We start from the raw sequence: 12547 nt of genomic DNA on the forward strand, positions 1-12547 counted from the left end.
CCAAACTGGCCACTTTTGGCCCCCGCCCCTCAGCCCTGTCATTTGTACAATTTTGAATCCTTACCCCAAGGAGGTGATACCAGGCAAATATGAGCAATATCCGTTGCTTAGTTTCAGAGAAGTCGTTTATATCAATCTAGCCAAACTGGCCCTTTTTGGCCCCGCCCCTAAGACCCCCAGGGGGTCAGCCCCACCATTTGTACAATTTTGAATTCCTACCCCAAGTAGGTGCTACCAGGCAAATATGAGCGATATCCATTGCTCGGTTTCGGAGAAGTCGTTTATATCAATATAGCCGGAGCCCAATTGACCATATTTAGCTCCGCCCCTCAGGCCCCTGAGGGGTCAGCCCAATCATTTGTACAATTTTGAATCCCCACCCAATAGTGATGCTACCATGCAAATATGAGCGATATCCATTTCTTGGTTTCCGAGAAGAAGTCGTTTATATCAATATAGCCCGATTAACCTTATTTGGCCCCGCCCCAGAGTTACCCAGGGGGTCAGCCCCATTATTTGTACAATTTTGAATCCCCATCCCATAGTGATGCTACCAAGCAAATATGAGCGATATCCATTGCTCGGTTTCAGAGAAGTCGTTTATATCAATATAGCTAAATTGACCCCTTTTGGCCCCGCCCCATCATTTGTACAATTTTGAGTCCCCTACCCATTGGGATGCTTCTGACCAAATTTGGTGAAATTCCGATCAGCGGTTATGAAGAAGTCAAATAAGTCAATTGTTGACGGACGGACGACGGACACCACGGTATGGCATAAGCTCACCTTGGTCCTTTGGACCAGGTGAGCTAAAAAGGAACTTGCTGTATTGGTATATATAATCCCTCCCCTAGACCTAGACTAATCTATTACCCCATATTTTGTTAACGACTTAAAGAAAGTGTTTCTCCATTATGTAACAGTTTGATATACATGTACATGTATATGTTATACAAGTTCACTGTATTATGTCCATACTGTAATAGCTATGTAATGTCTGCGATAGTACCTCCCTTGTATTTAAAAACCTCGGTTATATATCCTACGTGTCAACGTGGATAATGGGTCCCGTTTCATCAAGGTCACACGTTACGATGTATGGGGAGGGGCCCATTGGGTATGTACTCTCTACTCAGTACCTATCAAAACAGCAGAAGCGTGGCACAGACGTATACATTTTGGAAGTATTTATTAGAAAAAAGGGCCCTTCTACAATAGCAATATATGTAGGGTCTAATATTTTATTTTCTATAATACGAACCCTATGCGGACGGCTGTTAGTGGTGTAAAACATATTGCACAATCCTGTCTCAAAATAACTGACAAAGCCAGTCGCATTTGAAATTCCACTCGCGCCAAAATTACATTTTTATAAAAATAGAATTTTGATTGATTACGGGATGTACATGTATAAGATTTGATGTTTTCAAGATCTAGGCATCCCGCCATGATTCTCAGAGAATCATAAATTCTGCGAGTGGAAAGTGATAAAAACAAACACAAAATTATTTTTTCAAAAATATTTCCTTTAATTTTAGGATTTCTTGATTCAGTATAAAACACAACAGCATAAAGAGATATGGAATGAATAAAGACATGTTTTCTACAAAATACTATGAAGATAACACTCAAGAGGAAAAGGTTCTATTCAATCGAATTTTGTCTCCAAAATAGGCTTCTATGTTAAATAGCCAACAAGCAAATTTTATCTTGAAAATTAAATTGCGAGTTTTTCTTTGTAACTGAATTAAACCAGAATATTTTCCTACTTTTCCAATGTTTCTAGCACAAAGACAATTTTCCTTTTCTGCTCTGAGTACATTAAACTATTAAATGCATGTGTTATTCCTTCTTCTCTTTTGGTGTATCATTAAAATGCAGGAACACCATACTAAATATTAACACTCCTGCCATCATAGAGAAAGCGCTGGCATAGTATGGGAAGGCAGACGGAATGAACCGCTCATACTGGGTATGTTCTAGAGGCCGCACAGACACCTGCAAAACAAAAAAGGAACTGGTTACTCTGGATGTCATCAGATACCTGGAAATGTATACTACCAGAGTGCATTATATTGTACCCCAATAACTTCCACAGGTCATTCTTATCTCCGAGTAGGGAAAATTCATTTTCAAACAATATTCCTTCAGGGCTTGAGGCCTGATAAATAGTTGTGATTTTTTTTTTTTTTTAATAACGAAGGTATCAGCTGAATGCTGGTTACAAAAGTGGAATATGTTTTCTGCGTAATTGGTACTAAAACAATAGATGTCGGTTTGTGAAATCTTACTAATCTATTCTCTGTGAGTCACTAGATGTCGGTTTGTGTAATCTATTCTGTCAGTCACTAGATGTCGGTTTGTGTAATTGATTCTGTCAGTCACTAGATGTCGGTTTGTGTAATCTATTCTCTGTCAGTCACTAGATGTCGGTTTGTGTAATTGATTCTGTCAGTCACTAGATGTCGGTTTGTGTAATCTATTCTCTGTCAGTCACTAGATGTCGGTTTGTGTAATCTATTCTCTGTCAGTCACTAGATGTTTGCTTGTATAATCATGTCTGTTTGGTACTGAACAGTCAAGTATTGACCATTCACTGACCATATCTTACCTGTGTGGTACTGTGCATACAAGTATTGACCAATCACTGACAATGTCTTACATGTGTGGTACTGTGCGTGCAAGTATTGACCACTCACTGACCATATCTTTCATGTGTGGTAATGTGCATGCAAGTATTGACCACTCACTGACCATATCTTTCATGTGTGGTACTGTGCATGCAAGTATTGACCAATCACTGACCATATCTTACATGTGTGGTACTGTGCGTGCAAGTATTGACCACTCACTGACCATATCTTTCATGTGTGGTACTGTGCATGCAAGTATTGACCACTCACTGACCATATCTTACATGTGTGGTACTGAACAGTCAAGTATTGACCAATCACTGACCATGTCTTACATGTGTGGTACTTTGCAGTCTAGTATTGGCCACTCACTGACCATATCTTACCTGTGTGGTACTGTACAGGTGAGTGAAGCCTATTCTGTTGTAGTCCACACGGAATTGGTAAACACCATATACATCTGGTAGTTTGAAGGTTACACCAAATACTCCGTCTGAAACAAAGTTACACATCTGACAATGAAATACAGAAATGTTAAATGGAAGAAATAGCCTCACAATGTTCCTTTGTGATTCCAAAAAATTGAGAAATAATGTATGAATCATATTGTAACCTATGTTCACTGCCAGACCAACATTTCAGTTGATGTCCTAGGATAATAACAACAATCCTGTCCCTTAACATTTTTTTACTTATAAATATTAACAATATACATGGTATTGCTAAAGCAATAAATGTCCTGTATCGACACCCGCTTACATAGTTGCAGTGACCTTGACCCCAAATCTCTGAAGCTAGAATTTTGCGGAGATATAATGGTCCTTTATCATTGTGTGAAGTTTGATCATAATCCCTCATGGGATGACAAATCCTGACATTAACTCTTTCAGTACCGTTGTCGACTATAGTCGACATAAATATGTGCTCCCTCTTCCCCGTTGTCGACTATAGTCAACATGATTTCAAGCTCCGTCTTCCCCGCTGTCCACTATAGTCGACAGACAAAGTTGACGTTTTTAAAGTGTTGATTTGTTGACAGCATCAACCGAATACAATTACCAAATGCAATGATATATAAAATGTGTTCAAAGCTTTTAAACCAAACACTTTGGTTGATAAATTAATTTTTATTTCGTTTATTTGAAGTGTTTTTTTGGTAGTGTAATAGTTGATATTTTCTCAATATGTTCTTTAATGTAAACAATATGGCGGCTTGCTACATTTGCATTTTAGATATCAGAGTCTAGGACGTTTCAGAGTGATAAATCTGATCTAGATCTTATTTTGTTAAATATTTCTTAATCATGTACAAAGATAACACTAACCTTTCTGTTTCTGTATGAAAATAACAACACACCGAAAATGCACATGTAGTCTGCCATACTGTTTAAACTTCTGGGGGCGAGCCTAATAACTACTTCTGGTACGGAATCCGGAAAGAACACAAAGTACGGAAAGAGTTAAGACAGATGGGAAGAGGAAACCGAAACCAATAGCCCCTGTGTGGCTATTTGAAATAAGGCTGAAAGGGATGAAATTAAAGTAAGACAAGATTAATAGAACAACTTTTAAAATTGTGGGTCAGACAATAACCTGTAAAGATCCCATCTTACTTACTCTTGCTTGTCAACAGGGTTCTCACAAATGGGTCGATGCGTACAAACTCAAGCTGGACATCCTTATGGTCAAATGGTTTCCACTGTCCTGCCTTCAGCTCCTCAATAACAATGGAGTATTCCTGCGACACAAACACATTGGTTACATTACATCGGGGGTTAACATAACAAGAGGTACAAAGAGCCTGCATCGCCCACCTGTTACTCGTCTAATTCAAAAGCGGGAAAACGACAAACTGATCAAAACAGAATCTTTAATTGTCGGAAGATTTTCTCGTTCCACAATTAAGCTCTTTGTCTTTTTATTGCCTATATATTGAACAAGTGTTTCATCTTGTTTCTAATTGAAAACTCCATTTCAGTTTCATTTTGTATTATACATTTTGGAACTCTCTCATATTTCAGCTATGAATATTTACCGAACTACCAATTTAACAAATGACTTCCCTAAAGAGGTAACATGGACTACAGACAGACAGGACTCCCGCTTGTTGAGCAATCACTATCATAACATTACAATACTGGTAATAATAGAGTACCTGGTGGAATTTCAAATTTAAGTTTTTGTACTTTGGGATTGGAAATAATGTAGATAAGGGTCATAGTTAAGTTGGGTAGTGGGCAAATAGCTCGAGAGTATTTCTAATACAGGTAAATGGCTCAAAGCATGCCGTTCCAAATCTCTGTTGGAGGATACAAGTTTAAAGGAATCAGGTTTTCTTACCACTTCCTCATACACTGTGTAGGCCATTGGTGGGGAGGGCTCGCCCTTCTTGTTGTGCTTGACAGTCCCTACACGAAGCACACCCTTCTCCTTGAAAACCCACTGGGCCAAGTTCATTGACAGCTGCTCGTTACCAGATTTTTCATGTCTGTCAAAGTAAAGGGATAAATTAATATTTCCATCAAAACATGTGCATCTCTTCTTCTGACTTATTAACAAAATTGTGTATTGAAATGTGTTAATAATATACATTTTAACACTCCCTTGCAATTGTACTTAACAGCAGTGGGAGTGACATCTATGAAGTAGGGGAAATTGTATGAGAAAACAGCATTTTCCAGGTATAAATAGGGGAATATTCTGCAGAAGGGGAATTTTATTACAGAAGGGAAACTACCGAATACCGGTAGTAAAACGGTCCTAGATTGATCCCTGATAATGTCTAAATGTTTCAATCCTTTTAACAACTCTTTATTTCATAATTGTTGTTATTAACGTTTGGGCAGGAAAAACCAAGAAAAGCCACAGAGAATGCTATGCAACCATTAAAATAACTACCCTACAGAAGATTTCCAGTTTTGTTAATTAGATGCCACCAACAGAAGTGATTAAATTAAAACAGTACCATATCAGACAAATTTTCTGTTTACCCACTATGAAGTGAGTTTTTTTTAATTATTATTTCCTGAGTCTTCTTGGCAGATTATTATACTGGAATAGCCTGATCTGAATTTTTCCAACAATGATTACCTCCCTTGACAAAGAAGTTACCTATACATGATAAAATGACCAGGACTTACTTCATGTTAGTGATGGCATGATGTACAGGAGAAGTGAAAAATTCATCACTGAAGAAGTCGAGAGATCCAACAAACATCACACGGGCATTGTTTCTGGCCTGGAGAGCTGCCACTAACAAAGTGCTACTTCCTACAGCATGGGGATACTGTAAAATAAAACATTTCAAAACATGAGTTTTAGGCAGTGTTTGAAAGTAAAGGTGGTCCGATGGCCCGAGGCTATAGAAAACCTGGCCGGTATATGTAAAATTTCTATGTGTTGGCCCGGTTGGCTATGAAAAGTTTGAGTCCTGACATACATTATGATTCGTGTAAACAACATTCCTATATTTTCTGACGAACCATCATATGAAATCAGAGCTTACAATCAAGATATTTTTTAACGAGATCAGTGCATTATTGGCTTCAAACATTTGAGCAAGTATGAACTAGAAGATGTAAGCGCTTTTGTGACATAGTTATGTTACTTTCAACAATATGTGTTTACAAAATGGGTCTATGGAAAAATGACTTCGGCTATGGGATTTCAATTTTCTGTAGACTAATTGTCTAAGGAATTTTCATATATACTTTCATAAACTGTTTAGGGCATATTTTTGTCTTTGTTTGGAACTCTTAACATGTAATTCCTTAAATTAATAATATCATTGACCATTGGAAAAGACTTCTTTAAACTGCAAGTCCAAAGTAGTTACAGTAACAATGATTACATTTGAAAATAATCGAAGGCCATATTTGCTTAATTTCTGAGGTCTGCAGCATTCAGTAGCTTTTTCATTGTCATTTGTTACAATATGACTTAAATATTATCTTGTGATATTGTACGGAGTGATTATGGTAATCTGATGGTGGTGCAAACTTTCCGTCAGCTCTCGACACCCTTTCTGCATGTCTGGCTAGCTAGCAGAATTGTCTCTCCCATGTATTGAATGAATTCTCTTCAAAAATATCTAAAAAAAAAATGTAACATCTAAAAATAGTTAAAAAAACCCATGTCATTTAAAGCTGATAACACTCACATCCTCAATCTTGTTGTCGGGATTGAAGGAATAGGCTGTAGAAGATGCATGTAAGACATTCAACACCAGGGGGTTCTCTGGGTCAGCAATCATACTGTAAGGAAAAACAACTTAACATTCAACAACAGAGCTATTTCATGGTTTTTCCAACTTCAAAAGAAAAGTGATTTCAGAAACTTTAAGAGCAGGTATTAAATTTTGAAGAAGCCAAATCTGCTGAATTTTTTTTATACATGACTGAACAACGTGTGAATATTGATCATAATATACACCAAAATCCTAAATTTTGATTCTATCCCATTCAATCATAAAATACAAAGTTGTCTCATAAAAAGCTGCTGTCCTATGTTGTAAATATTGTATATTCTACACTTATCTTGACCATATATGTGTAAGATGAGCTTTTAACCTTAACATATCATCAATTTTAAATAAAGAATATCAAATATTTATTATTATTAAAATCATGAATGCCTTGATATTCCAACCTGACATACTTGAGAATGAATTTCTAAAATACAACCTAGTAGATGACAGAATTCACGCATGGCTCTAGGTTAAAATAATACAGGAATTTGAACTGTAGACCTACAGAGGACAAATATACCTTATGCCATGCTTGTTTGTTTGTTTGCTTGTCGAGTTTATTGCGTTATGAACAACAAGGGTCATTTTGAGGCATGGTCCCCTTGTAGTAGTTGGTGACTACCTCACTGAACAATAAAAGGGAGGACCAATACATGCCATCCTGCCAAGTATATAACCATGGCAGCACAGACTGGCCTGTTTCTTGGCCTCCTAAGTAACACAAACCAACACATGTAGGGAGCTTTAAACCATGTACAGTGGACCCTCGATAATCCGAACACCTTCGTTCCCAGCCCAAACCGTCCGGATTACGAGTTTTCCGGACTACCGAATTTCGTCTACCAGGTCAAAAAAAATTGTTGTGTAAGAGTTATCTCCCTTGACTCTATACAATACGGGACGTTTTAATGACGTTTCATAAACACGTCTTATTGTCAGTCTTTTTAAAAAATAAATATACTTATGTTCTTGATATGATTCTTGTTTTCTTTTATTTTGTAGAAACTAAAAAATAAACAATGTTTTTAAAAGAACATGTGAAGTGAAAGTTGTTTTATTTATAGCGGACATATGTGACCTACAAACAACACACATGGGTTACGTCCCAGAGGTTCACAAACGAGTAGAAATTACATACGTTAAATACCTGAAATGAAAGACCCACTATGTACAATGTACGTTTTTTTACGTAAATTATGAACCTGAAATGAAAGACCCGGTAAATGTACCATGTGTGTAATTAATAACATGCATCTTTCAATGAGTCGTCATTACACGTAACGGTGTTACAAGCCGATATCCTTGTTTACCCAACACAATTGTTAGTGATGTCAGAGGTCTCTGGTGATGTTAATTACCGATAATAAATTTATTACATGCATTTGTGATTGATTAAGTATCGTATCACATACTGTATGTTAGTGAATTAATTATTGCTAACTACGAAATTGCAATATGTAAAATAACTATAATAGATATTGTACGTCAAGTTGATAAAAGCAAGACCACTCTACACTATAAAACCCTTTAATACTGAAGCATTTAGGTCGATCGTAAAGAAAAGCAATGTACCGTTATAAAAACAGAGCTACATTGTAACACAGGTAAACACCCGGGGCTATGACCTGGCAGCGGTCGCTATGACTACGCACAGTGCCAAGCGATAGTCTGTACAGCTGTCGACACGGGTGACTTGCCCGACATTTTTCTTTCCTCGTGGTGAAAAAATCGTCCGGATTATCGGGGGAAATTTACTAATGAAAAGTACTTTCCGTTCCCAAAATGGGCTTCCGGAATCGGAAACCGAATTTCCGGACTGGTGAGTACAAATAACGTTACAGAAATCCGTTCCCGTGCTATTCCGTCCGGACTGCGAGTTTTCCGGACTATCGGCGTCCGGATTATCGCGGGTCCACTGTACCTCGGATCTTCACCTGAGGTTACATGAGCCAATGAGCTATCGTGGCCCAATAATCTATACCAAATAACTTCTATGGTAAAAGATTAAATTCAATACCCCTAGAAACTTACCCTACACCTCTGAAGAGGAAAGGAGAAGTGGCCTTTGCTCCTACAATCATGGGAGCATCCAACAAGTTTTTGGGATCTGCCACAATTAAGGTATGCTACAACAAATGCATAATAGAATTCAAATCTTACCTCTAATCTAAGTAATAAAATATCATAAAACAATTCTTCACAAACAGGAATTATTCTATGATGTTACTCTTTCTTAAAATTTCTTAATTTTATAACAAGTTAAGGAAATATGCTATTTTTTTCTCTCATAATTTCTTAATTTTATGATAAGTTAAACAAATAAATTGATTGAAACAGTTGTTCCGAACAGTTGTTACTATTAACTGGACATACTTAAATATAATGCATACATACAGCACACTTGCTGTTTTCAGTGTATTAAAATATAAAACATGACTGAATACATTAAATACCTTTCCCTGGTCCTGAGCATCATAGTTCAAATGATCGATGACAGTTGACTTTTCTTCATCAAACTCCAAACCACATTCTGTAGCTAATTCCCTGAGAGGATCACCTACAAAAGTAAAGGGACACAACCCATATACCACAAGTCCACAACATAGTTGCACAGAAAATGTTAGGGCTTTTCCAGAGTTATCTGTGATGGGGTGAAAAGCTCTTGTATTAAAATTTGATAGATGGTGGCAGATTTATAGTTATTGTTATGCTAAATATGCTTTGAAATGGTGGTGGGTCTCTGGGAAAAAAATGCCTCCCAACACAAATAATTTCGGAACAGTCCTTATTACAGGTAATTTTCTGAGGGCTTTTGGGGGCTGATATTGGGTAGAGCCATTCCCAATCAAATTTATTTTTACATTTAAGTCAAATTCACAAAAATTGGAGTTTACTCTTGAAAATTTCCTTCATAATTCGGAGGTTTTCGTCTCAGAGCGAGGCAAAAAGGCCCCATCCCTAATCACTAAATCAGTGAGAAAAAGTAGTCAGTAGACTACTCTTTATAGTCTACCAGACTAGAAGTTGGGGAAAACAATGAATCTGCGTGCTAAAACCCATACTTGTTATTGCTTGATTATTTATTTTACTATGTCTTTGCTGCATTTCCACACTAGCATGAGAGCTTACCAATGTTGGAGCTTCCAGCCACTAGAATGTTTCCTCCACCGTCGATGAAGTTAGTTATGGCTGCCACATCAACAGTTCCTCCAAAGTCTGCATTCATAAAAGATTATCTGTTTAAAAGTTTTATTATGCAAGTTGCAAAAACACCACAAATACTTGACTAAGTTCTAGATTGATCCGATTCCTCCTGCTTCAAAAAGCAGGACAATGGTGTATCAATTTATAAATGAATCTTGTCTTGCTGAACTTTAATATTAATATAATTATTTGACTTCTGGAAAGCGATTTGCCCCACATTTTTAATACTCACCACTATTTCCTTTAATTTTGAATTGTACCCATCAATAACATAAACATGAGTACTAATTACATATTTATAAACTTCCATATAATAGGCGAGTTAATGTGTATCAAACACAAGTTCACCAACCTGATAATGTAATTAGTTCCATAAATACATGGCACTGTACATATTGCATGCCAAACTTATCAAACATACCTTCTACTGATGGAGAGAAGATGACTAGATTGTCATACAAAAACTCTCCAAACTTCACCAATGCCAAACCTCCATCATCAGCAGTCTTGAAGGTCAGTTCAAATCCTTGATCTGTAATTTGATAAAAAGACTCAAAATTTGATTCACTTTATACATGGATTTTTTACACTATTTATTTCAGTTGCGATTATACTCTGTCATACCAAAGAGATACGGCATCATAACAAATAAAAAATTATCTAAATAATTCCATTTCAATACGATTTACCTTCATTGCACTACTAGTACTGCATTCAGTATAAGTCATATTCCATTCTTGAATTTCTTCTGCATAGATTTAAATTTACTGTAATCATAAATGGCGTGCGGCATTTTAAGTGTGTTGTGATTTCGGTTGTGTATGTAAACATTTTGAAATAACCTGTACCGGTTGAGTATACTGCATAGGCCTAATGTAATTCTTAGTTGGTCTAGATTTTGCATTTGCATATCCTGAATTTTCAAGGCGGTGTGGTGCGATTTCTTGCTCCAACATTTCTTTTATTGAAAATACTTGCAACCATATCCGCTAGCCCATATTTCATTTGCATAAATACAAGCTAAAACTCCATAATTTAGATTGGTTTAGGAGCATTCGCTCTTCATCCTCCCTTATAGAGAAATTACTGCTAAGTCAGTGACGTGGCAAATACCGGCGAGATGCCCGGCGACCGCTTCAACAAATACCAGAAAACCCAGAGCTTACCTCTCAGTGACTTGAAGAAGACAGAATGCGTTTCCCGAATTGACCAATTATCAACCAAAACCAACGTCCTTTTATTTGCAGTAACGCTGCAAATAACAGCAATCAACACCAACCCGGCCAGGTTCATCATGGAGGCGGCCATTTTGTCTTTGAGTTGCGCGTAGTGATATGACAAATAGTGATTATACAATTTCCTAGCATTTTTCTAGAATGAAAATGTGCGAACATATATTATAGTTAATAAATCGAAATTGCATACGCTTTGGAAACATATATATCTTATTATGGATAACACCTCCAATTATTTTAAAGATCGAAAAAGTAAACAAGACTATTTTCTGTGCGGAAGAATTAGTAAATCCAATATATTTGACCAATGAAACGCTGCCAACATTGAACCTGTGCTCTGGATTATGAACATCTGGGCCTAGTTCATTGTAGGCCTTAATAATCTAGAGTCTTTGTGATTTGAAAGCGGAATGAACAAAATGCATTGTATTTTTTTTTTATCTCTTTTCGTTTTTGGTCATACCATATGTAGTACTCATTGAAAAATACTTTACGTAAGCCAGTCTGTACTTACATTTAGTTAATTAAATCGAAAGTGAAAGTAGCTTTTAACAGTTTTAACATTTAAGGGTTACTGGAGCTGGCACCCGACATGTATTTTCCCCCGACGTTTGTTATATTGTAATTATAACAAAATCTGCTTTCACTCAATATGTAGTTTCAAATAATGTTAACTCAAATCTTTTGACTTCAGTAGTGCAACGTCTTGACCCCCCCGGGACCCCGGAGTGATTGTTGTGTGATTGTTGTGTTGAATGTGTACAGATGAAGGAGTATTTAATCTTTGAGAAGCAATTATACCAGCTAATTCATAGCAAAGAGGTTTACATGACATCAAACTAATCAGAATTTTGTATTTTCGCCACATTTGTCTCAAAATACTAGAAAGTATTGGAGTTGGAGTTATGGTCAAATTCTTCCATCCACATTTTTCTGCATTTTCTCTATATCAAATTCTGTTCCCTCTTTGCATTCATGCTTTTTTCAAATTACAGGAAAAAAGGCAGAACAATTTGAGGTTCAGGAGTCATTCAAAGAGTTAAGCACATTTGATCCCTGCTACAGACACATTGTCAGCTCTTTGAGACTCTTTAGTTATTGTAAAATGTTTCAGGCTTACTATCACAGATCTGGGCCTCTTCACTGCCAGACAGACGACAGACAGTGCACCATGATGCATAAGCGACTTGCCTTTTGGGCAAGTGAGCTATAAACAAAAGAAAACTATG

At 36.8% G+C, this 12547-nt stretch overlaps 1 protein-coding gene across 1 annotated transcript; it reads right to left on the reverse strand.

Moving 5' to 3' along the window:
• Positions 1-1505: 1505 nt before the first annotated feature.
• Positions 1506-11432, reverse strand: LOC117345234 (dolichyl-diphosphooligosaccharide--protein glycosyltransferase 48 kDa subunit-like). Its single transcript, XM_033908260.1, has 11 exons — positions 11250-11432; positions 10505-10615; positions 10009-10095; positions 9333-9436; positions 8911-9005; positions 6793-6886; positions 5774-5919; positions 4974-5121; positions 4251-4371; positions 3020-3126; positions 1506-1998 (listed from the first exon to the last, which is right to left on the reverse strand). Exons 1-11 carry the CDS (start codon positions 11389-11391, stop codon positions 1843-1845), a joined length of 1311 nt encoding a protein of 436 aa, XP_033764151.1. The 5' UTR covers positions 11392-11432; the 3' UTR covers positions 1506-1842.
• Between the last annotated feature and the right edge of the window lie 1115 nt (positions 11433-12547).

This window comes from Pecten maximus, chromosome 16, assembly GCF_902652985.1.
Source record: "Pecten maximus chromosome 16, xPecMax1.1, whole genome shotgun sequence".
Lineage (NCBI taxonomy): Eukaryota > Metazoa > Mollusca > Bivalvia > Pectinida > Pectinidae > Pecten > Pecten maximus.

Bases quoted from the DNA above. Each gene is read 5' to 3' on its own strand.
- LOC117345234 (XM_033908260.1), bottom strand. From the start codon at position 11,391: ATGGCCGCCTCCATGATGAACCTGGCCGGGTTGGTGTTGATTGCTGTT. The intron at 5,920-6,792 runs GTGAGTGTTATC...TTTATTTTACAG, and splicing joins CCGACAACAAGATTGAGGAT to TATCCCCATGCTGTAGGAAG. The intron at 3,127-4,250 runs GTAAGTAAGATG...ACTTTGTTTCAG, and splicing joins AACCCTGTTGACAAGCAAGA to ACGGAGTATTTGGTGTAACC.